Raw genomic sequence first — 25,048 nt, 5'->3', positions numbered from 1 at the left:
CCAGGGAATTACTCGGTCGAGCACAGCGAGCAGGGTGAACATTTTGGAAACATATATTGAAATGTAATGAATAAAGGCTCTTCCATCCGCCTCCGTTAGGGGAAAGAGAAACGCTTCACAGACTATGCATAGTTTATGTCCACAACGAGGCAGCTATCATACCTAACAGAGGTTGCTTTAAATTTCCCCGGATCCAAAAGGTGAATGGGGAAACAAGGCAGTGCATTGCGAACAATGATTTCACAAACGTTCCTCTTCGCTTTTCTCCAATTTATTTCTTGCCACTCAGCTTTCCGTCGTTTCTTTATTTCCTTCCCTCCATCTCTTCCATCACAGTGTTTTTTTTCCGCAGCATGACTCTATTGACACCTACATTCATCTGCCAGTGAAAAAAAGACGAGTGCTTTTTTTCCCTTGCCTGTTGTGTTTCTGACTCATTTGTTTCCCCGCCCTGTTGTCCTGTGTCTTCTCTCCCATCAGTGGAACATTGAAGAGTCCACCGAGCATGTGAGTAGCCCTCATGTGTGCTGCTGGGGTTTGTCTTGCAGGGCAGGTTCTTCTCCCCTCTGCAGTGTTTGGGGTGCTTGTGTGTTTTGGATCACGAGTCGGTGTATGTGTGTGTTTGTTTCTGTGTAAGCCATGCCTGTAATCCACTCAGTGTGAATCCTCATGAAAGATCATAACCCCATCACAACCGCAGCCAGAAACGTCTGCCCAAGTGTTTTTCTGTGTGCGTGTGTGTTTGTGTGTTTGCACGCTCATTTTTATTTTTTTATCAGCACAACTGCAACTGCAGAGAATGTTATTCCACTAAGAAATGTGTACAGGTCAACATTTTATAATGAGACAAACTAGTAGCAGCTGTGCACTTGCAAATGTGGAGACCTGTGGTGCAGCGTGCATGGAGTGCTAGCAACCACTGAGTGTACACTGCAGTCAAAAGGCTGGGTGTCACTATCTCAGTGTGACGCTGACATTAATCAGGCTCGCCTAACCTGCTGTCTCCCCCCACCGCTCAAGATGACATGTCTATCTGAAGGGAGGAGCTGCAGGGTTTTATCAGCTCCGCACATCTTCGAGGTTTCCACCAGTCTTTCATGTTCTTTTCATTCGCCTGGATGGCAGCTCTCTGCTCCATGGCTGTCATGCAGCTCTTTGTTATGGCTTATTACCTCCTAGAAGTCGTATGGCACAACTGTAAATGCAGAGCCACTTACTATTCGTAGTCATGCATCGAAGAGAAATGTGGGAAGGTGCGATGGTTTGGAAAGGGGGGATGCTGATATGATGAGACGATACACAATATGTGGAACGCAAGAAGGCAGAAAATGAGATTTCAGCAGTATTTTGTTTCTACTCACAAATAAAGTAAAGAGTTCATACATCAGAATCAGAAGAAATGTAAAATTAAATACCCCTTTAGTGTAGCACTAATAGGAAGCTAATATTAACTTTTCCACAGTTAGCGACAAGCGTTTAGCCACTTCCAATATTCTTTCAGTGCTTACAAATGATTTATATCTCGTCTCACATTCTGTCCCAAATGTTATTTTATCTCTTTTAGGGAGATATAAAAATACATTCAGCTCACAAAATTAAATACACAATATTGTGTTCGCAAAAAATAGTGGGATTAAGCCATATTTTGGGTCAAACAAAGGATTGTATGTTTTTTGTTTACACAAATTAAGTGAAGATCTTTCTCAATCACAAATTATGTTGTAAAGCATCTGTAAAATAAAAAGATAATTTTAGTTTAGTTGTGATAGGAAGGTAGAAAAGCTAATTTTAGCTGTAGCCACTAAAAGTTAGCCAGTTGCTGTATTCTTGCAATGCTTACTAATAATTTGTAACTTGAATGTTAAATTTTGTTTTATTTCCTACCAGTAAACCAGCAGGGTTAACAGAACTTGTGTTAGAAATGAATAAGTGTGTTAAAATACAACTAGCTTACAAAATAAGATTACCCACAGGCTTCGTGTGAACAAGAGGAAATTAGCTTTTAACAGCTTATTTTGAAATACCAAGGCTCAATTTCTTTAATCACACAGTGAGTAAAGGTGTTCTGAATCACTAATTGTGATTTAAAAGACACTATATAATGAAATAACTTTTTAGCTTAGCGCTGTTAGCGTCATTAGCATCTAAGAGTTGGCCAAAACTTACATTGCTTCCTAAACTTTTGTATTTTCTCTGTTGGTATCTTTTTTTCTGCTTGCTACCACACAAACAATTCAGAGTTTCTTTAATAATGTCGCTCTGTAATTTAAGAAAGTATATGTAATTCTCCGACTTGGAATGAGAAAAAGAACAGCCTCAAAACTCTACTACATTATGCAGAAAAAATATGAGCACTTTGAACATAACAGGTGCTATTTATATAATTACAAATACAACTATATTCTTGTTAACAGTATAGCTTTCTGTTTTATTTATTCAGAAATTTGATGTTAAGAGGTGTAACCTATTTTCACTATAAATGCATATTTGTTTTCTCAATAATGTAAATATTGCAACTTGAATAATTCATAAGTTTGTAATGAAAGGCTTTGAAAAAGTTAAATGTTCATGAGTGAAATTAAGCCTAAGGATAAAACAGTGCCTGATTTGAATTCATAACCTACAGCAATGGAGTGCCATTGGCAGACTAGAAGGTGTGCAATTGATGAGAGAATATTTATATCATTAGAGACTTCGAGTCTCTGCTTGGGGGGGAAAAAAATGACCTGTGAACATCCATGGCTCTACCCGAGACGATTACTGCAGTCTTTAATTAGAAAACTGCAACTGTGACAGTTTCAGCCTGTCAAACTGGTAAAATGGCTCCAACACCAGTGCTTTAATCTGTCCCTTTAATAACTGAGGCAGCAGGGTGTGTGCAGCCGTTTGGTTCTACGCGATAACGCTAAGCTGCAGAAACCTGGTCACAGATTCCCCCTGCAGCCACATGCCAAGAGTCAGGCTTGGCTCGTGTCCCTCTGCCTTTAATGCGTTGATTAACACCTGTCAGACAGCGAGCCGGATGCCGTCAGAGGATGTCTCCCGTTTCACACGTCTCTGTTGTTTGCTTAGCATTCTGTTTGCCAGGTAGCTAATGCAGTGGGACACGCCACAGACAGATGTCAGCAGCAGAAACATCAACGTGTCGGTCTGACCCTCGCTTAGCAAGGAGTCAGATTATAAAGCTTTTTTTTTTATCATTATTTTAGTGAATCATTACACAAATACTGTAAAACGAGTAACATAGATAATATCAAATATTGCCTCTTGGCTTAAAGAAGCAATTTTATTTCTATCCGTGTCACTAATTGTCTCTTGACACTTTCCATTCTAGTGAGGATTGTGGCAGGGAGCTTCATAGAAAAGACTCCATTTCTATAACTTGATAATCTTTGTAATGCCCTTTGGTGCTGCTCTAAGCATTTGCTCTGAAGGAAAACTTTGAAGCTTTGCTTTCTCTACTTTGTGCTGAGTTTCAAAAGTGTTACCAGACCTGGGTCGACCTTGTCAGTGCAGAAGGAGGGGCCACCTCTGCTGCTGCCATCACAGAGATTGTTAAAGCCATTTTGTATGAATAAAGTAATGAGACTTCCTCCATAAAGTTAAAATGGTTTTATTATACAGTAATTTAGCATTTTTCTCCCATCTCTCTTAAAGGTTAGCATGGGAGTGCTGAATGCCCGTGAAAGAGGAAGACGGTAAAAAGAACAGTTGAACAGAGCTAGCTTATATAGTCTGAGTTAAGGAAATTTAAATTTCGTTAGCTAGAGAAACAGTAATAGGGAGAAGCTATATGATATTTTCAGTATCTGGGGTTTAAGAGGAGTTCCAGCAGGAAGGCTTATAGGCATCTGTGTACTTGTCCTCTCAGTGGCTCCAGCCAGAACCAGATAACTCGAGCATGTGTACTTAAGCCGCCTGCAGGCATTCATTTATTCCTGAGTCTGAGCTCATCTGCACAGTTTTCTGTCTATATGTATACTTTTCTTAGACTATATAGGTTTGCTTATAATTTTTAAATTCAGTTTTCCAAGGTCTTTCAAATGTTTTCACTGGCTGCTGCTTATTCACTCACAGTCAGCAAAACCTATTTGAGGACATTTTACAAAGACAAATGCAGTTTCATGAAGACGGGGTCAACAAATTCTTCCACAATTTTAGATTCAAATCCAGATACAGTCATTAAAGTTAAAGTCAGTTTACATTATCAAGTATTTGATCAAGTAGTATAGATTTTGTTTTGCTAAATGTAAATTGAGTGAAGTTAAAACTATTTAACTTGAGAAGGTTTTGATAGGTGTTATCAGTTTTAGCTTAATTTCTGCTTTGAGTTTTCATCAGATTAGCTATTTTTATTTATTTTTTGTCATTATACTTATGTAAGGTTAGCTGATGATTATTTCAAGAATCGGTGAATGATGATTAATCTTTCTAAGCCCTACTAATCTATTAGTATGTTAAACAACATAGTGGGGAGAAAAAAAAACATTTCAAGCAGCATATTTAGGGAATTTGTAACTACTGTTGAGTGTAACGGGAAGATTATCACAAAAACAGCTTTTGTCACTTTTGGAAGCAAAATAAAAAGAAATCTGAAGCGACCTGAGCCATTTGCACAGGCCTGTCTCTGCTGGTGAGTATGTGTAGTCAGGTGTGTGTGTGTTTGTCTGTTTGTTTGTTGGTTTACATATTGGCTTCGTTCAAGCGCACCGTGTTTAATTCCAGAGTGTGGGTGTGTTTTTATTCCGACTGATGCAGACTGGTGTAGTGAGTGCCAGCACTGCAGCAGGTTACACATAACAGTTGTTTCTCTCTGTTTGTTCCTGACTGCTGAGTTACTGATTTGTTCAATCACTTTAAGTGTGTCTGTGTTTTGTGCATAACACTGCATGGACATGCAGCCAGAGGAGCGACAATTCGAGCTTCATAAGTCAAAGGTCTAATATTTGTTTACCAAAAAAGGGTTGAATTTCATAGTTTTCCGGCTGTCAGAAGTGAAGATTTTTGTTGGGTTTTAAGAAACTGCAGTGCAGTGATGATCCTAAGCTCCTCTGGGTATAATCCCATGCTTATCCATGCGGCAGGCATGAACACTGACACACTGGTGATGTTCTGGTTCATTTGGTTTGGTTAATGGGTGCAGCGTGTGCCTTACAGTTGGGCGTAGGAGTTTTTCTTACCCAAGAAAAATTTCTGCTCCCGTTTGTCTGCATTTTTTAATGTTTAATTTCTGTTTTAGGAAATTTGATCAAGGAATATAAGTAAATGGAAGAGGGGGTTTAATCTCATTAATGTTTCTTTTGGTGCTGTGTGTCGTTTGAGGGGATGTGAGCTCGTTGACGGGGATTTTATTATGGTTTTCATCAATGAGGGGGTTTTATTTTACTCAGGTTCATTGATTTCTTGTTATTTCACCGTATTACAGGAAGCTGTTATTGGTGGACTGCTGGCTGAAACCACCTACTCTGTCACCGTGGCTGCTTACACCACCAAGGGCGACGGAGCTCGGAGCAAAGCTAAGGTCGTCACCACGACTGGCGCAGGTTAGCAGCAGTTTTATCGACGCTTTCATGCAAAACAGAGAACATGCACAGATCAGACTTGACATTATTTAATGAAACCCCCCAGTAATATTCCTTTATGAATATACGTTCAAGAAAGGAGTGGATAAACCTCACTAAGTTAAAATAGTTTTATATTTAAAGACAAAACATCATTATGCATTATTTTGTGTAATTTTTCCTCCAGACCAGTTTATTAGAAAGCCAGAATAAGAGATTTGAACTCTGTGATAATGTGAGTTACTATTGATTTGTTGTGTTATTGTACTTGTATGAAGGGCAACATGCAGGTTTCCAGGATAATGCTGCCTTGTAACTCTAGCATTGTACTTGTTAGTACTGTTTTTGTAGATTAATATGTACATACATAAATGTTTTAACTGGTAATCGTTGGTTTATTCACCTGTATCCATAGTAAATATCAAAATCTTTTAAGTGCAGCCTAATTTAAAATTTAGAAAAATACAACTCTTAATCTGATTAATTAAAGGTTGAAATACAGCAAATTTGATTAAAAAAAAACTCATCCTAAAGCAAAAACGTTTTTATCAAAAAACATGTTTGTTTTCTATAAATTGGTGTGTTTCCATTTAGTGAATTTATTTTCATATTTCCATTTTGCGCAATTACATGGTCAATGGAAATGCAGTTAGTGTAAAGATGACTTTGTGGAAAAGCACCACATGCTGTGGTCTTATTGCAAAGGCCCTGAGGACTCGTTAGAAATTTTAAATGCCAATTTAGAGATTATAAAAGAAAAGTGTGACTACAAGAAGATAGCTGCTTACCAGAGTTGACCATGTAAGCAACCCATGTTTGCTTTTAAGAGAATGACGAGGAAGGTGGCAAAGAAAATCTCATTTTGGGGTCATTGAGCCTAAATTTAGCAGTGATTTTAAACATTTTGGAGTGTGGATTTAAGTTTTTTTTGCCTTTTCAGTGCCAGGCAAACCCACTATGATGATCAGCACCACCATGGGAAACACGGCGCTCATCCAGTGGCAGCCGCCTAAGGAAATGGTGGGCGAGCTGATGGGCTACCAACTGCAGTACAAGCGCACCGACGAAGAGACCTTCACCTCACTAGAGCTGAGCAAAACTAAAGACCACCACACCGTCACCGAGCTGCACAAAGGAGCGACCTACGTCTTCCGACTCAGCGCCCGGAACCGCGCTGGCGCCGGCGAGGCCTACGTGAAGGAGATTAGCACGGCCGAAGATCTGCCCACAGGCTTCCCGCTCAACCTCAAGGTGACGGGGCTCACCCAGTCGAGCACGCAGCTCACCTGGGAGCCTCCGAGCCTGAAGGAACGGAACGGCAAGATAACTTACTACAAGGTGGTGTACAAAGACATAAACAACCAGCAAGACAACATCAGCAACACCACGGAAACACACCTTACCATCGAGGGACTGAACCCAGACACCACCTATGACATCCGCGTTCAGGCTTTCACCAGCAAGGGGGGCGGCCCCCTGAGCCCCAGCATCCAGAGCAGGACCATGTCGAACGGTAGGGCGTATATTCATACACACCTCACCAATGTTTGTTTTGAAAACATGACATCAGGGCTTTAAGCCCTCATGTGATCATACTACGCCATTCGTCCGTCAACAAGTCCATGTGTTTCATAACATTTGCTGGCGCCTTAACTTCTGCAGGGAACCAGTTTTGTCTCCATCTGTGCCACGTCTGTCTCATCTTCCTCTCAGTGTACCGCAGCTCTGTTTATTGATTTACAGAGTGCTAATCTCATTACACGCTACAGTCACATTACCACGCATCCTCATCCTCCATCCCATTACACATAAATCTAAAGCGTACCCAGCACATACCTCCTTGTGTGTTTTATAATCTTATAAACCTAAGATTTCTTATTAATTAGTGGATTGGTGCCTATTTTAAGACACAGGTTGCCTTCTCTACTGTCGCATATCTTCTAGTGATCTCTGAGATCTCAGTCTGTTGAAAAACTATTCATACCACTTCAACTTTTTGAAGTTGAAAGACAGGAATACATGGTATTCAATTTTTGCAACACCTTACTTAAAATATGTTTTACATCACTTTATTTAACTTGTTCATAATATAACAAAATAGAATGAAGTATCAAACCTTTACATTTATTAAAAAACTAAACCTAAACTAAACCTAAAAAACAAAAACCAGAACAAACCCCCCACTCAAAAAATAGACTGTTATAAGGTGACCTATTATGCTTCCTTGAAGAGATGAGCACAGATTTATGGTCTATACAGAGCATGTTCATTACATTTTTGCACAGAATCATTTTAGATAGTGAGATTTTAGTCTGGTCAGTTCTGCTTATCTTGAGTTCCTTTCAGAATGAGCTGTTTTTTGGCGTCTTGTCACTTTAAATCCAAATAAACTGCTGCTGGCCACGCCCCCCAACTCAACGTTTACACTCGCAGTGAAACTGACAGCACAGATGTGCAATTATACATCTGTACATCTTTGAAAAGCAAAAGTAGAGCCTCCTGCACAATCAACTAGAATGCAGAAAGTGGTTTCAGGATGGTAGGTCAGCAGCAAAATACTTGTCTTTTCCAGCAGCCATTGTACAGTGCATACGGCAGTAAAAGCAGCTGACCAAATGTGCTGGAACTCATCAGGTTGCTAGGTGATGATGCAGTGCCCCTCGATCGTGACGTAATAGTCCAACGACTCATTTTCCAGGCACCAAAAACATTAATTTATTGCCAATAAGTGGTTGGGTATGCTTGGACTATACTGCCAGACCCAGCTGGAGGTGTAAAAAGGTTCAAATAATAAAATTTGTATAATAGTCCCCCTTTAAATCAAAATCCAGAACCTTCCCCCTCAACTACACTTTCCAATTTATTTACATCCCAAATTAGGTTCATATTTGATCTTCTGGTATTTTTCCAATAGTATGCCCAAGCCAATAAATATTTGTTGATATATATATTTTTTACTTAAGATAATAATTTTAAACAAATGTCTTTGCAGATTTCCCAACCCTTAACTTTGGTGTCAAGGCAGTCACAAAAACCTCTGTGCTCCTCACCTGGGACCTGCCAGAAAACTACAAATCCCAGGCTCCATTTAAGGTACGTGTCAGTCAAAATTACCTGAAATATCACGGAAACAGTTGGCTTCTTATCACTTCCTTACATGTGAGTGGAAACTCAAGTTTTCTCCCACTTTGTTCTTGCAGATCTTGTACAACCAACAGAGTGTGGAGGTGGAGGGAAACCAAAAGAGGAAGCTGATCACACATCTGCAGCCAGACACCGACTACTCGTTTGTGCTCACAAGCAGGGGCATCATCGCTGGCGGTCTCCAGCAGCAGGTGTCCATCCGCACGGCCCCAGACCTGATTAAAGCCAAGCCCGTCTCACAAACACCTCACAATGGCAAAATGATCATCAGCCTGCCAAAAGTCCAGACGACCACCCGCGTCAGGTCAGTTATTTATGTAGCACCATTCACACCTCCAAATGCCACAAACTTTCAGTAGCATAAGCATTGTCAGTATAATCAAAAAATGCAAACCTTTGTAGTTTGCTGGTGTGAGCATGATGTCTTCATTCAGAGGTTTTTCCATCCCACTGGGGGAAGGCCCTGAGGCTCACCCAGAATGCACCGGAGGGAATTTAGGGACTTTACATCCATTCTGGCCTGGAAATGTCGCGGGACGCCCTACAATGAACCGGAGAATAAACGATCCGGTTCATGAATAATAGTAGCATTTTGGCTGTAAAGACACCAATTACATGTGCATCTTAATAAATTAAAATAGCATCATAAAGTTGATTAATTTAAGTAGTTCAGTTCAAAAAGGTAAACTCTATATTGATGTATTACAGGTTCGCACAGAGATGCATGAAATCCTTGAAAATGCTTGAGTTTCTGAGGCATTTTCAAGGTTTTGAAAATGCTTGATTTTTGTATAAAGTCTTTGAATGTGTGTGATATTCAAACTGCACAGTTTTGTAATAAAGTGCAATCTAATGTTTGATTAAAAGCCTAAATTTGGAAAACGTTACAGTTGAAACTACGTTTTTATACTCCTAATAGGAAGACTGAGTTTTTTTCCACTCTCTGACTAAACGTATCTTGTTTTTAGCCAGTTAGAATTACCAAAAAGTATTTCATGGGACGTAAAAAAATGTTGTTTTTTTGTAGTTTAGCTTGTGCCTGCTGTGGAATGTCAGACAGTATCACGAGATATTATTAACAACAGCGATAAATATGTAATAGTAAATTGCAACTGTCTAATTTAGTTAATTGTTGCCCATGTGTGGTGCTGGAAAAGTTTGAAAACTTACCTTGAAAAGTGCTTACATTTTACTGTGGGAAAAGTGAATGAACCCTGGTATGGTGTGAAAAGGAATTGGGCTAATCAGACTATGAAAAAATAATCCGATTCTCAAAACACAGACTCCAGCCATAACCCAGATGATGATAGTGAAGATTCACTATCATCATCTTGCAAAACTTCTTTTTCTACCACAATTTTTCCTTCCACTCAACTTTCCATCACTTCTTCAGCAATAACATTATAGCTGTCTGGTGGATAAATATATGTATCTGTTCCCCATTTAGTGAACTAAACAAAGCATTTATATCTTATGTTATTTGTAATTGAATTTTCCTAGAAGCTGACTTAGTTTTTTTTTTTTATGTGCTGTTATTGATAAACATTTTGTTCTATTTTATTCATTAAAAAATAATTTTATTCATACAAAATAATGTAGTCTTATTTTCCATAAGGAAGGACTGTGCAGATCATTGCAGATTCAAAGCTTAAAAAGGGTTTTGCTCATTTGCCTTATTAAAAGAAATGCATCCAATTCATTACTAAGCAGTAAGAACAGGATTTGGGTCAGTCTTTCTTTGAGAGCGCTTGCTGCATTTTACCAATTTCAGTAAATTAATTAAAAGCTGATTTTGATCCACCAAAGTCAGCTTCAGAGTGAAACAAATTGGATAGACGAGGTCATATTAACCTGACCTGAAATGGAAAAGGTGTGTTTATAAAGGATGAATACTTTGTACTTTTAATTGTAAAAAGATTTTAATCTAAATTAAAATAAAAAGTTTCCATCTGTGTTGGTTACTCTGAAAAGTCAGAAGCTTCTCAAGATGAGCTGCAGGAAAAATACCAGCATCTGATCGATAGCGAAGCGCTGCTCCAACTCTTAAACCGCAGCTTTTACTCTCTGAAAGCTGATGATAATTTAGACTTAACATCAGGCTGAGCTGTTTTCTTTTGACGTAAATTGTTAAGAGCTGCTAAGAGCCGGGTAAAGCCTTTACCTTTATGTACACACACTCGCACAGACACGGCCATGTCAGAGGAGCGCGGCGAGTTGATTGGTGTAAAGATTACGGTGCTGTCAAGTCCGGGCCAGGTCCAGCTCAGACTGACAGACGGAGCGGGTTGGCGATGGGGGGGATGGAGGGGTCGAGGGGTGTGTTGGTGAGGAGCCGCCTTGTTATACACGTCTTCTTCCACTCCCGGACTTGAGTGACTGTTGAATCACAGATGCGAAGCAGAGAGGAGGAGGAGGAGGAGAAGGAGAGGCAGCTGCTTTCACTGTCAGCAGCAGCTCGTTTTACAAAATGCCGCAGTGGAGAGAAAACTTTGAGCCGAGAGAAAACAGTCGGGGCTTGACAGCGAGAAGGAGCCAACGCAAATACAAACACGGAAACATGAGTGCTTTGTGTGCTCTCGCATGTATGCTCGTTGAGTCGGTACCTAACCTCCTCCGTTTGACCCTCCCCAATGACGTCCTTCATTTCCATCCATCTGAGTCTTCGTAACAGCAGCACAGAAACACATATTTGCTCTTATTAACCTCAGGAATCCTACAGGGATCTCCATTAGCTGAAGGCTCCCCTCCACTGAATGGTGTTTGTTCCGGTTCGTGTGGCAGATGTTCTTAGCGTTTAGCCATTAATTGGGGAACGCAGCGCCAATCTGCTGGAGTTCGACCTTGGTCAGACTCACTTGTGCGGTGGCGTCGTTCCAACAAAAGCATCTCCAAGTCTCCAAATGTCTCGACTGAGTCATGCTTTGTTTACTGAGGCTTTATTTTTATTTCTTTTTTCATTCCTCATCAGATGGTTTTACATCGTGGTGGTGCCACAAACCCAATCAATGCAGCGGTGGAAAAGCCCAGACGAAGTGGACCTGGAAGAGGTGAGTGCCAGGCGGGGGGCTGATTGGCTAATGTTCCCAGGTTACGGGGGTCACGGATAGCATTTTCCGCTCCAACTGGGTGGAGAGTCGCCGGTGGCAGCCAATTAGCTCTACCCTCCTGAGCTCAGGGAGGAAGAGATATTAAACTGTGAGTCACTCAGGTAGGAGGGGAGTCTCCTGATTGGATGCCAGGTCTGCAAACAGCAGCCATCTGTCGAATAAAACCATTTCAGATCTTAGTATTAATGTGTAACAAGTGATGTAGGGCTTCATTTGATCTCTCTTATATTCCTTTGCAAGCAACACCTACAAATTTATCTCTACCTTTGCATCTATTGGCACCTCTGGTAAGGATATGTAAATTAATTAATATGTTATGACAGTAACATTCTGAGACAGAAAGCTTTTTTTTTTTAAAAATCTAAACTTTTGAGCACATTATAAGTAAAGATTTCAAGTAAACATCTTGTGGCCCATGGTTAAAAACAACTTGGATCAGGATTTAGACCCCAAACATCCAATACAATCTGCAATAAAATGATTTACCAGATATAAAATCAACCTTCTTTCACAAATATCAATCCACAAAAAAAAAATAAAAAAAATCTGCAAGATGACTAAAAGAAAGTAGCCAGAATGATAGTGTTGTCCTATTGGTTTGTTACGATAGCAAATATCGCTAGATGACAAATTGTTCCAGTAATTATTGCGATGAACTATATTGTTGTTTTGAGGACATTTTTAATTCATCTATCGGTAATGGCATAACAATGTAAGTTCACCTTTTCAAAGGCTAATAAACTTTAATTTATCAAAGAGTACTTAGCATTGGAACTGGAAGACACTTAAAATATCCAAAATCAAAACAAAAATGATAAATAAAACAAATAAAAATCCACTTACAACTGAAACCATAAATAAAAAAATCAATTATGAGGTCTCTGAACAAATGAAAACTGAAATTATTGAGCTTATTTCACTTTAACATCCAATAATTTGCCTATTGTGACAGGTTTAGCAACAGGTGTGTCATGTAGATGCACTCTGGTTGAGGCTTCCTGTCTTCTCATGAACTTTTATATGATTTCCCAATTTATTTATTTGTTGTTGAATAATGATGCCACTTAATCATGGGGGAGTTTAGGCCTACATGCCTGAATAATAATGGCAGGAGGTTTAAGTAAACTTGGAGATCTGAATCACCATTGCTCAAGGTCTCCCCTTAGGAATAATGAAGGCGACAGAGGGAAAGAGATGGGACTCCCTGAGTCATTAAACACGGAGCAGGCCATTGTCTCCTCCCTCCAACATAATGATTTAATAAAGCTACATCTGGAGCGGCACACAAGACATCAGTGACAGGAAACAAAATGCTGCTGAAAAACACAATGCCGCAGTGCTGTACACTCCCGCTCATTTATTAACCAGGCTGGCAGTCATGCTGAGATTGTGTGCTCCACTAAGTGCTAATTGCTCACTTCGTAGCTTGGCTGCATTGTTTGCCGTCGTGCCAGCGTGCAAAGGGCATTTTAGCACTGTGGAGTCATTATCTTTTACTGAGCAGCACAGCCAAAACTGGACATACACTGTCGATGCAAAGGCTTTGTTTTTCTGAGATACCAGGAGTTCAGACGCTTTGATTTGCCTCATATACGCTAGTTTAGAGTTTCTTAACGATGGGCAACAGTCTTTCATCTTTTAGATGTGTCGCTGCTCCATCACACCTGATTAAAATGATTGCATTACCTCTTCGGCATGCTGTCAAGTCCTGCAGGAACCTGTTAATCACCTGCAGGACAGTGCACCCCTGAGGGCCAGGGCTAACAAACCCTGCAGTAGTTTCTGCTAAAATGTAAACCTGAGCTAATGCCACAGCCTGAATGCTGTACTTTGGCAGGTTGTCAGGTCTCAGGGGTCATCTCACTTGGGCTCTGTTGCTAATTTTAAACCATAACCTTTCCACTTTGCCTCCTTCCCCCAGCTGCTCAGGTCCAGAGAAGGTCCGATGCTGAGGCGCAGACGCCACGTGGAGTCCCCCAGGGCATATGTTGCAGCCAAATTGACTCATCTGCCGCCAACCTTTACGCTGGGTGATGACCAGGACTACATGGGTTTCAAAAACAAGCCCCTAACTAACATGCAGGAGTTCCAATGGTTTGTAGTTGCGGTACTACGAAACGAGGGGACGGACGGCACAGCTAGTTATGTAAGTTACATCCTTCTTCTCTACTTGGACCAGGGCAGATGGTTGGACCTCGCATTGTACTCTCTAGACCAGCAGTTCTCCAAAATCAGACTCGGGCTGAGCGGTTTGTCGGATCTAATACCATATTTCTAGGGGACCCAGCTACTATACCCTTTAAAGAAGTATTTTTTATATTCAGATTTTCCATCTGTCATTTATTTACAGTGCTGCTAGCAAGTTTTTGCCTTACTATATATTTGTAATGTTTTTTGGTCACACTTATGTTTTTCACACTATTGAATACATTTTAATTTCAGATAAATCCATAACTCAGTTTCAGTGATGATTAAATTGCACCAAAGTGAAGCAATTTCAGCTCACTCTTTGCAGAATTTTGAGAATTTTCAGCTACAAGGAAGGTCTTTGAGCAGTAATGATTTAAATGCTACAGCATTTAAATCAGATTTAAATAAGGATTTTTACCAAAACAGGCTGCATAAGCCAAGTGTGCCTGAGGTTAAGGTCATATAAAGTAATAGCCGGACAATATTCTTTTGATTCTCTTGCAAAAGTGAAGGTACAGAAAGCAATCCAGGCCTTGAAGCCATGTCAAACAATCATGTTTGATTATCACCATTATATTTTATTGTCTGAAAAGTTGTTTCATGTCACATGTAACGATACGCAGACTTTTCAAAATGTTCCCCGGAATATTTTCCTCAAATTAAGTCTGTTGGATCATCAAAGTAATGTAAAGCAAATGTATCCTCCCAGGGATTTTTTGCCTGGCTTCTTTTTTAGTGTTGAATCATGAACACTGACCCATAATTGAGGCGAGTGAGGCATGCGGTGCTTTAGATCTTGTTCTGGGTCCTTTTGTGACTTCCTGGATGGTTCTTTGATGCTCTCTGGAAGTAATTGTGGTTGGCCTGGAAATCTGACTTGATCAGGCAGGTGTGGTAGTAATTAGGTACTTGGTGTTGCTTGTGAAATTGAACAAGAGAAGGTAATACATTTTCAAATAGATTTACACAAATTATCTTTCTGACATTAAAGGTGACCTATTATGCTTCCTTGAACAGGTTTGGCTAAGTCATGTTTATTATATTTCTTGTACATAATCATTCTTAGATAATGAGATTTTGGTCTGGTCAGTTCTGCCAATTTTGATCTTCCTTCAGAATGAGCTGCTTTAATTTAAAATAAGCTTCTGCTCCAACTCAGTGTTTACACTCACACACAAAAATGGCTGCAAACAACCCCCAATTACATGACTTTGAAAAGCAGAAGCAGAGCCTCCTGCACAACCAACAAAAATGCAGCCAGTGGTTTCTGAATGGTAAGTCAACAAAGCACTTCTCTTCTCTAGCAGCCATTGTACAGAATATAAAGCAGTAAAACCAACTGACCAAATGTCCTGGAACTCAGTTTGCGTTGCTAGGTAACAGACTGGGCTTGGCTGGCGTTGCTAGATGACGGACACTCCCTGCTGATTTGTAACATTTTGGAACGGCTCATTTTACAGACACCAAAAAACATTAATTTATTGTCAAAAACCAGGTGGGTGTTTTTGGGGATGTTTAAGCGCGTTGGCTGTTTTTAGAAGCACTAAGTAAGTAAATGAAAGTACAAAAACTTTAGAATTCTGTATGTTATAATCATCCCTGGGTATCTTCTCGCTTTTATCTTACTTGTTAATTAGGAGACACATTTACTCTAAATGTGTCTCCTTGTGTGTAAAGAAATTAACTTCATTTGTTGGGGCATGAATGGTAATCACCATTATCAAGTTTTGGATGAATTGCCTTCTTAAAATTAAAATGGCCATTATCCTCCACTGTCTAAAATGAGCAACAAACAGTTTTCAATGTAAGTTGTCATTTTCTTTTTGCTTGCTCATCAAGGTTAATAAATTTCGGGTTAACTTTATCACCCATCATCAAACTCTCACCACTTTGCAGCCTATAGCGTTTGGAAAACAGCTGCGATCAGACAAAGCGGTTGTTTGTTTTCTTCTTTCCACTTAGCCTTTATTGTAGCAGCCTCTAACAGAAATTACAGCTTGTCCTGATAACTCCCTTATCGGTTGACAATGACGTCAGAGATCCAGCTCTGGCTTCCTTGCAGCCAGCAGGGGCCCCATCCAGATGTCTTAGCAATGCTAATACAGGCCTCTTGGCTTGCTAAGTGGCGGCACTGTGCGCTTGTCGAGCAGCGCTAACATGGAGGCCCGCGTCTCTGTGGGATGGTCTGGGCTAAACTTCACTGCAGGAGGAATGAGAGTCTGCTATTGCTCTGGGCTCCTCTGCTACCCCGGACATGCATATTCAGCAGCTGGGCCCTCGACGACCAGAGAGAGAGAGTCCTTCATGTCTTAAGCTGAATCTCAGACTTTTTACCTATTTCTTGCTTTCTTTCCTTCCACTCCCTCCTTTGAGCTCGTTTTCCCATCCGCTCTCCACCGTGAAGACGGCAGAGGAGATCGATTAGTGCGGTTGGAGTTAAGAGGGAGACGAGGACCCGGTCACAGGGCAGAGACAGTCCGTAAGGCAGGCCTGATTCCCTTGAAGCGCTGCTTTACATGTCCCTAAAGCCCCCAGCGTCCCCCATGTAATCCCTCCACTCTGAGAAGGCCACGGACGTGCAAGGGAGGCAGTCCTGGCCAGCTATGATATATCTGACTTCAAAGAAAATCCTCAAATCCCATCGTTGCACAGGACTCTCGCCACACCTGCACGGCACAGCAAGTTGGATCAGAAGAGCTCAAAAACGCTTTCTTTCCTCAAACTGACAGGAAGTTACCGGTACTCACCTTTTATTAAACTGGACCACTTAGATTTATTGGGCTCCACTCACAGGGTGGGTCAATTAGTAATTTGCAATAAACCTGATGCAAATTACAAGTAGGGGTGGGCATTTTTTGTGTCTTTTATCATAGATCGTGATCAATTTCTTATCGTGATACAAATGTTGATTTATTGTTGTCACGATAAATCCCATTTAACGTTTAAAACCCTCCAAAACCGCCCGTATTGTTACAAATCATACTTTTTAAATAAATGAAATGGGAATGTTTTTCAAGAGCAGTACTTATGTTTGTGGCACTATGAATACATGTACATCCATACAGTTACATAAAAAAGGAGCTATAACTAATTTATCATAATTTTTATCAATCACTATCACAATTTCACCATATAGTATCATGATAAAACTATAAGTTCACATCGCCAACCCCTAATTACATGTTGTCATTTCCTAAATAATACATTGTTGAGACATGCATTGTGTTTTTGTTGATGCCAAAGTTGAACTTAACATTTCCAGAGTTCTGTTTGCTCTTTCTGACAGTATTTTGGAAAAGATCCCGTTTCTGCTTCTTTCAGCCTGTTAGAGCATTGAGCTGTAACATACGCTGAATAAATACTTAAAGTTCTCCAAATTAGCCAAAAAGTGTGGCTGTAATTAAAACTAGTGAATGAAATCCAATTATTTTTTAGTTTGAACTGTACATATGCTGTCTGCCAACAGCTATTCAAAACGTGTCATCCTGGGAAATTGGTTATCATCCAATACAAAGTGGATTTTTAACACATTTCACATCTCTGCCACACACTTTATTAAATTATATCAATATTTTAAGTGGCCAAGTTAAAATATCACCAATCTGACTGAGCTGGAACTATTTTGTAAAGAACAATTGTGTGCTAAACTGATTGAGATCGACGTTGCATCTCCAGTTGCACTACTTTGTGTTTGTCTATCGCATTAAATCAAATAAATAAAATACATTGAAGTTTGCACTTGTAATGTCACTAAACATGAAAAATTACATAGAGTACGCAGATTTTGGCACAATACACTGTAGTTTTGAAATAACGAGCCCACTCCAGAGCATCCATTGTTTGTGTAGTCTGTCACTGATTGCAGCACGAATCCTGTCAGTCAGACGCCGCAGCGGTGTTTGTTTTTGTTGGCCCCCACGCGGCATTTGCAGAAGTTTTATTACCAAAGGCACCGGGTAGAAGAAGAAGAAGAAGAAGAAGGTGAAGCGTGCAGCAGGCAGACGCTGCCTGGAGCAGGATCTTCACCAGACCCAGGAGAATAAAACAACAAGTAGTGGAATAAATGACTTGTGTCTTTACTAGGCTTCCACAAACTCCCCTAGTGTGGATCAAACGGGACCGCCAGGGTTTAATAAGCCCTCGTATATCAATGGCCACAAGCAGCCGCTAGTGGTTGAAGACAGTCGGAGAACGGAGGGGGAGCGAGAGAAAGAAAGGAGAGGAGAATGCGCCTTCATGTCTCCCCAGCACCAAAGGCGGATAAACAAGCCGGGGGAAGTGTGAAATAAGATGATAGATGCTGGGTGTGTATAAACAGTATCATTTAATGCGAAAAGAGACTGAGGGAGGAAGGAGAATGAACTACTGTGTGATCTGAGGCAGAGAGGAGGGGTGGTGCTGGAGAGCAACAGAGAGGAAGGGATGTTTTCCTCTTTTTTTCCCCCCATTTCTGCCTTGTGTCCAGTCCAGCCTGTGAAGCTCTGATGAGACGAAGCGAACCAACAGCAGAGGAGGTGATTGTTCCACCGTGTGCTGTCCTCGTGATAAGAGAAAAAGTCAGGTTTTGGCAGAGAGAGGAACCCAAACCGAGTGATCAGATTTGGAGTTTTATCCAAGCATTAGTATTCTCCTCACTCTCGTGGAGAGTTTGCTTTGTAGCGCTAATTCTGTTGCTTCAAGCTCCAAACACCCCGAACATTGAAGACGAGCTGCTTTTAAAATTTAAAAGGCTCAAACAAACAGTATCAAGAGGGGGATTATGAAAACAAGATGCTTTTTGTGGGGTTTTTTGTTGTTGTTTTTGAATGTGGCTGAAACAATTAATCATGTTGTGTTTAATCGATTATGGAACTAATTTAGTAAACGATTATAGGATAGAAAGAAGAGTTGAAGGGAAGAGGGGACTATGAAAACACGTTATTTGGGGTGTTTTTGTAGTTTTTTCCAGTAGGGCTGAAACAATTAATCGTATTAATTGTGATTAATCGATTACTGGCATTATCGTCAACTAATTTAGATATCAGTTATCTGTCAATTGGAGTATACCGACAATAAAAAACTGCAATTTGCTGAAAGGACAACACAGAAATGTACAACAATATACACATTTTGCATATAATATAAAAAAACTTTCTTTGTCTGTAAATATCTTCCTCAGGCACATTTTTAGCTGCACTTGGTTTGTATTTACTAAAATAAATCTGGCATTTTCTCTAGCACTTTTTCCTGTCCAGCTATTAATTGATTAACACAAAAAAAACAATCAACAGATCAGCCCGACGCTGTACCGATGTTAAGTCGAGAGGAAAAGGCTGAGCTTTTCAATATGTTGATGTTAAAATCATTGTTGTAGCTGCAGATGCTTCCTTTGCTACAGATGATCAAGTAAAGGAATGCTATGTTATTGCATTTTAGGCAAGAAAATATTCATTTTCTTATTTAAAAAAGGAATTTAATTGTGTTTATTTGTATTAAAGTTTAGATATTTATCTGAAACTCTTTAGAATGTGGCCTTTTGTTAATCCGATTAATCGATTGTCTATAGAATAATCTATAGAGTTGATTACTAAAATAATCATTAGGTGCATCTCTAGTTTTGAGTGTTTTTGAGGATAGCAGCTAGCGGCTAGCATCTCCTCCCAGAGGTGGCGCCTCCAGTTATCTGGATGCTTTTTATTTATTGATGCTCTAGTTTATTTATAAAGGACAAGCTGAAGAAAAAGAATTACCAAAGCGGCGTCCAATGCATTTCACTTTTGTAGACACCAATCAGGCTTAAAGTAGAAGCCCCTGATGATTGAAGAGGGAAACATGGATCTTCTTGTTGTAGAGGGTTGCAGAGATTCATGCTGAGCAAACGCTGATGTGTTTCATTGAGATTTAGAGACAAAAAAAGATGAACTAAACCCAGTTTCACTTCGGTTTAGTTCTGGTCTTTAACTCAGTCTGGAAAAAGAATAAAAGAATTTGGAAAAATTCCAGACCTAAGTCTCTTTCCTGATGTCTAAAAGTTGTCTTTGCTTCTTTCTGTCCTTCCTTCATGTCCTTTCTGTCTTGTTCCTTACTTCTTTCCTTCCATCCTTTTGTCAGCTGCCGTTCTTTCTGTCCTTTGCGTTTCTCCACCATTATGTCCTTGATGTGTCCTCCCACTCTTTTTACTGTTCTTTGTGTCCTAAATCTATTTGTTTCTTTCTTCCTTTGCCACACTTTCTTCAATGTATTTATCCCTTTCTGTCATATAGTCGAATCTTCGGCCTTATTTCATTTCCATCCATCCATCTATTTTCCAAGTTCTATATTTCAAATCTGTCCGCTGCAGAAATATCTGCCTTAAGCTCATTTGTGATCTTCAGTATTTTATATGTAAAATGAGTGTAAAACACTGAGTACTCATGGAAATTATGATGCTATATTTCTTAAATGACTTTCCACGGCGAACTTAGGCCACGCAGAATGTCTTTTGTGGGTTTTTTATATTACTATTAGATGTAATTCAGCATTTTCCATCCTGTATTTTGGGATTTCAGGGGATTTATTGGAAACTCTGCTTATAACTGTGTTTGAAATGAAGGCTTGGCATTCAGACAGCTCAAGAGCAAGGAGGAAGTGCCCTTTCTGCTGCTGAATGACTGGCGGGACATGCAAGGACGAAACTGAATGAAGGAAAAAAGCACAAAAGAGAAACTGCAGGACAAGACGAAGGGTAGACGGTACCCTGTAGCCCCGTTTCTGCTTCTCACAGATAAAGACAGATATATTTTACTTCTCCTACTTTTTGTCACTAAAATCTTGTTGCCCGCCCTCTCCATGTCTTTCACTTTGTCATGCAGTGTGAAGGGACTGTGTGGGCTCCTCGAGACCCCTGGGGTGGCGACGGGAGCTGTGGATACATAGCAGGCGTCTGTGCATGTTTATTTGTTTGTCCTGTCTGGCGCTTGCCCTGCAGCTTATTTAAGCCACTTTACGGGAGGCAAGGGAGCCAGGGGGGTCAGCAGCGAGTCGCAACAAATGCGCACATGCTGCGTGTGGCAGATCTACGGGAGAGGATTGGGGCCACTGGGAAAGAAAGAAAAGATTCAGACTTTTAACTAAGAATTCTGACTTTTCTCAAAATGTGACTTTTTTTCAGAATCAGAATTGTTTTAATTGTTGATGTGGCATTAGGCAAAAAAAACTAATTTCAAGATTCTGACTTTTTTTCTCATAATCAAAAGTGTTTAAATGCACCATCAGGCAAATCTAGTCTTAAAACTCTAATTTTTGGGACAAACTTTCAGTACAAATGAGATGCAGGTTTACAATTAATACAACAAGGAAGAAATAGCAACAAGGAAGAAATGGCTACATGATTTTTTTTCATGAACAACATAATTAGGTGTATGTCTCAAGTGACATACACCTAAGATTTTTTTTTTGGTGGCCCTAATCTTCTTCCGTACGTAACTCTTCCTCAAACGGTCTGGCGGAGGAGGGCGCCGCATAGCCCACGGGCCAAGCTAGCTCGCTGCTACCACGACATCTCTGTGTGCGTCTCGTTTTTCCGTGGCGTCTCTCATCGCCTCATCCCTCCCTCCTGTTCAGTCACTGCGCCTCAAACACTCGGAAATCAGACGCGCTCTCGCTCTCTCTGCGGCTGCGACCTAGACAAACACGCTCACTTGTAGAGGCTCAAAGGAGTTTGACAAAAGGCTTTGAAAAACTGATGTTACACATACCCTCACTCTAACAGATGCACACAAATAACCAAATACTCCTTCTAGAGACTAAAGCATCCATGCTTTCTACTGGCTGCTCCTTCTGCCGTAGGATTGAGCAGAAATGTATTAAATCTCTATCCAATATCTCATTTTCGTTCTCAATTTTGTCTCATAAGATCAGTCTAGGAGCAACTCTGTAATCACTTTTAGACTTATAGAGTAAGCACTTGAGTTAAATTAGCTGAAAACGACTTCTGAGAAGCATATAATGTGAAAAAGGGATTAAATGTGACTAACAAAGTGAAATAAATTACTGCTACTTCTTACACTCGAGCTCCTAAGTACTCAAACAAAGCTTATTGACAGCTGGAGACTCCGGATCACCAGATAGGGTTTTTATAACACTACAATATGGGACAAATCCCTGTTCAAGGTTTCTGTGTCGATCAATTTCTCCATTGACGAGGCGTGAAAAGCTTCAATATAGAGGCAAGTATGTTTGGAATTCCCATGAATGTGATTGGGAATGGCAACTGGGATTCAAAAAGTCGGGCCTTATCCATCCGTATGTCGTCTCTAGACGCTGACCTTTGCATTCATAATTCAGCCATTGTGCTAGCGCTCATCACCTATCAGCCATCTCAGCGTCTTATTCAGGGGTTTGTCGCATTGGATCGACAAACCCCTTATACTTGGGAGCGGCTACTTATGCTGCACTTTGGGGAAATTGTAGTCAACGATTTTACAGAAGAGCTATGGAGTTAACACATTTGAAAGACACACAACTTTTTATGAACCTTGAGAGCTCTGGTGGATCCAGCTGCACATTGGAAAGAAACAAAAACAAACCATTTTCCTCCTACTACTTCCTGTCGCTTTCTTCATGGTTTTCACCTGGAGTAACGTCCGACTGTTGATCACGTGACTCATGATGGGGGGGGAAGGTGTTTCCATTGCAGTTTTAAAAAATAGATTTATTCTGTAAGGCCGAAAAACCACCTCACCTAGAGCGGACTTTCTTTGATCAAAAAACGAGTTTTTCCATTAAGCAAGTTTATTTTTAAAATGTTGAATTCTGCAACTTAATGCTCAGAGGAAATGCAGCCAGTGAGTGAACCCTGAACCCTCCATTGTCCGACTGCAGACAGAATTACGCGTCTATTCTGAGCTGTGAGAGACAACCTGACGTCTCTCACCGTCTCTGACTCACCTTCAGCCTCACACATTCCTTCACAGCCTCATCCCGTCTTTGTGATGCTCGGAGAGGCCAGGAGCGTTATTAGCTGCGTGACTGAGCTTTTATCAGATATTAGGGCTGTTCAAATGGATGATCCCACTACACGGCCGTGACCAACAGACAAAAAGCCCTCTCTTTTTGTTCTGCTCTTGTCTGAAGCCACAGCTGCAGTTATTTGTTACTGCAGCAAAAAAAGGGGGACATTTTCCCAGGATTCCCTGCAGGGCTGCGTCCTTAAGCCTCTTTCTGGGCCATCCCCATACAACAGGAAGCCCGGAGGTGTCGTCACACAGGCGGCGTCCCGCAGCGGCTCCGTTCTCCCTTCGCCTTTCGATAATGGGTTCCTCCCCTGAGCGCTCGGAGTCGGAGCGAACCCGCCTCACTGTGTGTGTGCGCGTGAGTGTGTGCGCGCGAGCGTGCGCGTGTGTTTGTGAGAAATGACAAAATGAAAGACGTTGCTATGCGATCCGACGCCGGTTTTATGAAAATGTGAATCTTTTCACTTTGCTGCTTGAGCTACCTCGCGTGTGTGCCGAACATTGGCGCGCGATTGAGACATTCTGCATCGCGCGCGCACTCATAATGTGAATTTTTCCGGCAGTTGCCCAAGAGTAAGAGAGATAACAGAACTATATGACAGAGGCGCAGGACTGTTTGAGCTCATCTCAGCTTATCTTTCCAATTAATATCTGCCTGTGTGCCAAAGAGCGGGCTGCTGCGCGGCTAATGATGCGGATTACCGCTGCCTGCTGCCCTGCCGCTCCCGCCGCACGCTGGGAGCCCAATTCCCTCCGAGGTCTGCGATCTGTCACCCCCTTCTCCCTCCACCTGCACATCCCAGGAACACTCAATAGGTGGCACGCTGAGCTCTAGCGACACACGCCTCCCTCTTTCTCGTTTGTCAGCTTGTTTTTCTCAGTTATTCTCTCTCTTCGTCACTCTTTTCTCTTTTTTCCCCCTCCTTTAAACACTGCATCGCTTTGTCTACTCGCGCTCCCTCAGAAACGCTCTCACACACACCTACATGCCTCCCCGCCAGTCCTCCCCCACGCCGTAATTTGGAGACGTTAAGTGGAAAGATGTCTCATTTACAAGCAAGGTGGAAACGCACCCTCACCGTCACCTTCCTCCTCCTTCTCCTCCTCCTCTTCTGTCTCCGTCACGGTGTGATCACTAATGAAGAAGAGATGAGTCCTCGTCTGTGCCCCCATTTATCTCAGCGAACCAAGGGATGCGCGCGCTCATCCCCACCTCCCTGTCTTTCCCCTCGTGCCCCCGCTGCTGTCATCCAGCATCTCGGTTTGTTCAAACAGAAATACTCTTATAAAAAAGAAATTAAATTAATCCAGTTGGTTTGTTCACAAAAAAAAGTGTCATGTAGGTTTCATCTAAACCACGTGTCAAACTCGAGGCGCAGGGGCCAAATTTGGCCCGCCATAGCTTTATATGTGGCCGTCTAGACTTCAGACGCCAAATTGCATCAATCAATCTGGAACAAACCAAACCCTGTAGCTTTTTTGCGCTAATGCATAATTGTGAGTTTTCTGCAAATTCTGCGCAAAAATTATGAAAAACATCAGGTTTAAGTGGCTGCACAGTGGCGCAGTTGGTAGAGCTGTTGCCTTGCAGCAAGAAGGTTCTGGGTTCGATTCCCGGCCCCGGTCTTTCTGCATGGACTTTGCATGTTCTCCCTGTGCATGCGTGGGTTTTCTCCGGGTACTCCGGTTTCCTCCCACAGTCCAAAAACATGACTTTCAGGTTAATTGGCCTCTCCAAATTGCCCCTAGGTGTGAGTGTTTGTGTGCATGGTTGTGTGTCTCTGTGTTGCCCTGCGACAGACTGGCGACCTGTCCAGGGTGACCCCGCCTCTCGCCCGGTACACTAGCTGGAGATGGGCACCAGCAACCCTCCCGACCCCACCAAGGGACAAGGGTGTAAGAAAATGGATGGATGGATCAGGTTTAAGTGATGCTAACTCCCACCTGTAGGAGGCAGTATTTCTCACATCTACTACTCTGCTGCCTCAGCCTTACTAGATGTCAAGTCATAATCGATAGTGAGTCACATATGACGTTATTTCTAAGCGTAAATATTGTAAAATTCCTTGCAAAT

The 25,048-nt window shown here is 41.2% G+C and overlaps 1 protein-coding gene across 17 annotated transcripts in view; it reads left to right on the top strand.

The window, feature by feature from the left end:
• Positions 1–25,048, top strand: part of LOC103479767 (protein tyrosine phosphatase receptor type F) — a 238,265-nt gene that overhangs the window by 169,906 nt on the left and 43,311 nt on the right. For 10 of the 17 annotated variants that reach the window (XM_081597905.1, XM_081597904.1, XM_008434405.3 and 7 more), the window contains 7 exons: positions 481–507; positions 5,426–5,543; positions 6,502–7,074; positions 8,554–8,654; positions 8,762–9,009; positions 11,674–11,752; positions 13,734–13,958. In XM_081597905.1, the coding sequence (XP_081454031.1) occupies positions 481–507; positions 5,426–5,543; positions 6,502–7,074; positions 8,554–8,654; positions 8,762–9,009; positions 11,674–11,752; positions 13,734–13,958 (1,371 nt within the window). The remainder of the gene's footprint in view (positions 1–480; positions 508–5,425; positions 5,544–6,501; positions 7,075–8,553; positions 8,655–8,761; positions 9,010–11,673; positions 11,753–13,733; positions 13,959–25,048) is intronic. The other 7 variants (XM_081597908.1, XM_081597910.1, XM_008434417.3 and 4 more) reach the window with 1 other exon arrangement.

This window comes from Poecilia reticulata, chromosome 17, assembly GCF_904066995.2.
Source record: "Poecilia reticulata chromosome 17, P_reticulata-male-v2, whole genome shotgun sequence".
Taxonomy (NCBI): Eukaryota; Metazoa; Chordata; class Actinopteri; order Cyprinodontiformes; family Poeciliidae; genus Poecilia; species Poecilia reticulata.
Note: the sequence above shows the minus strand (reverse complement) of the source record. Positions and strands in the feature narration are given on the sequence as shown.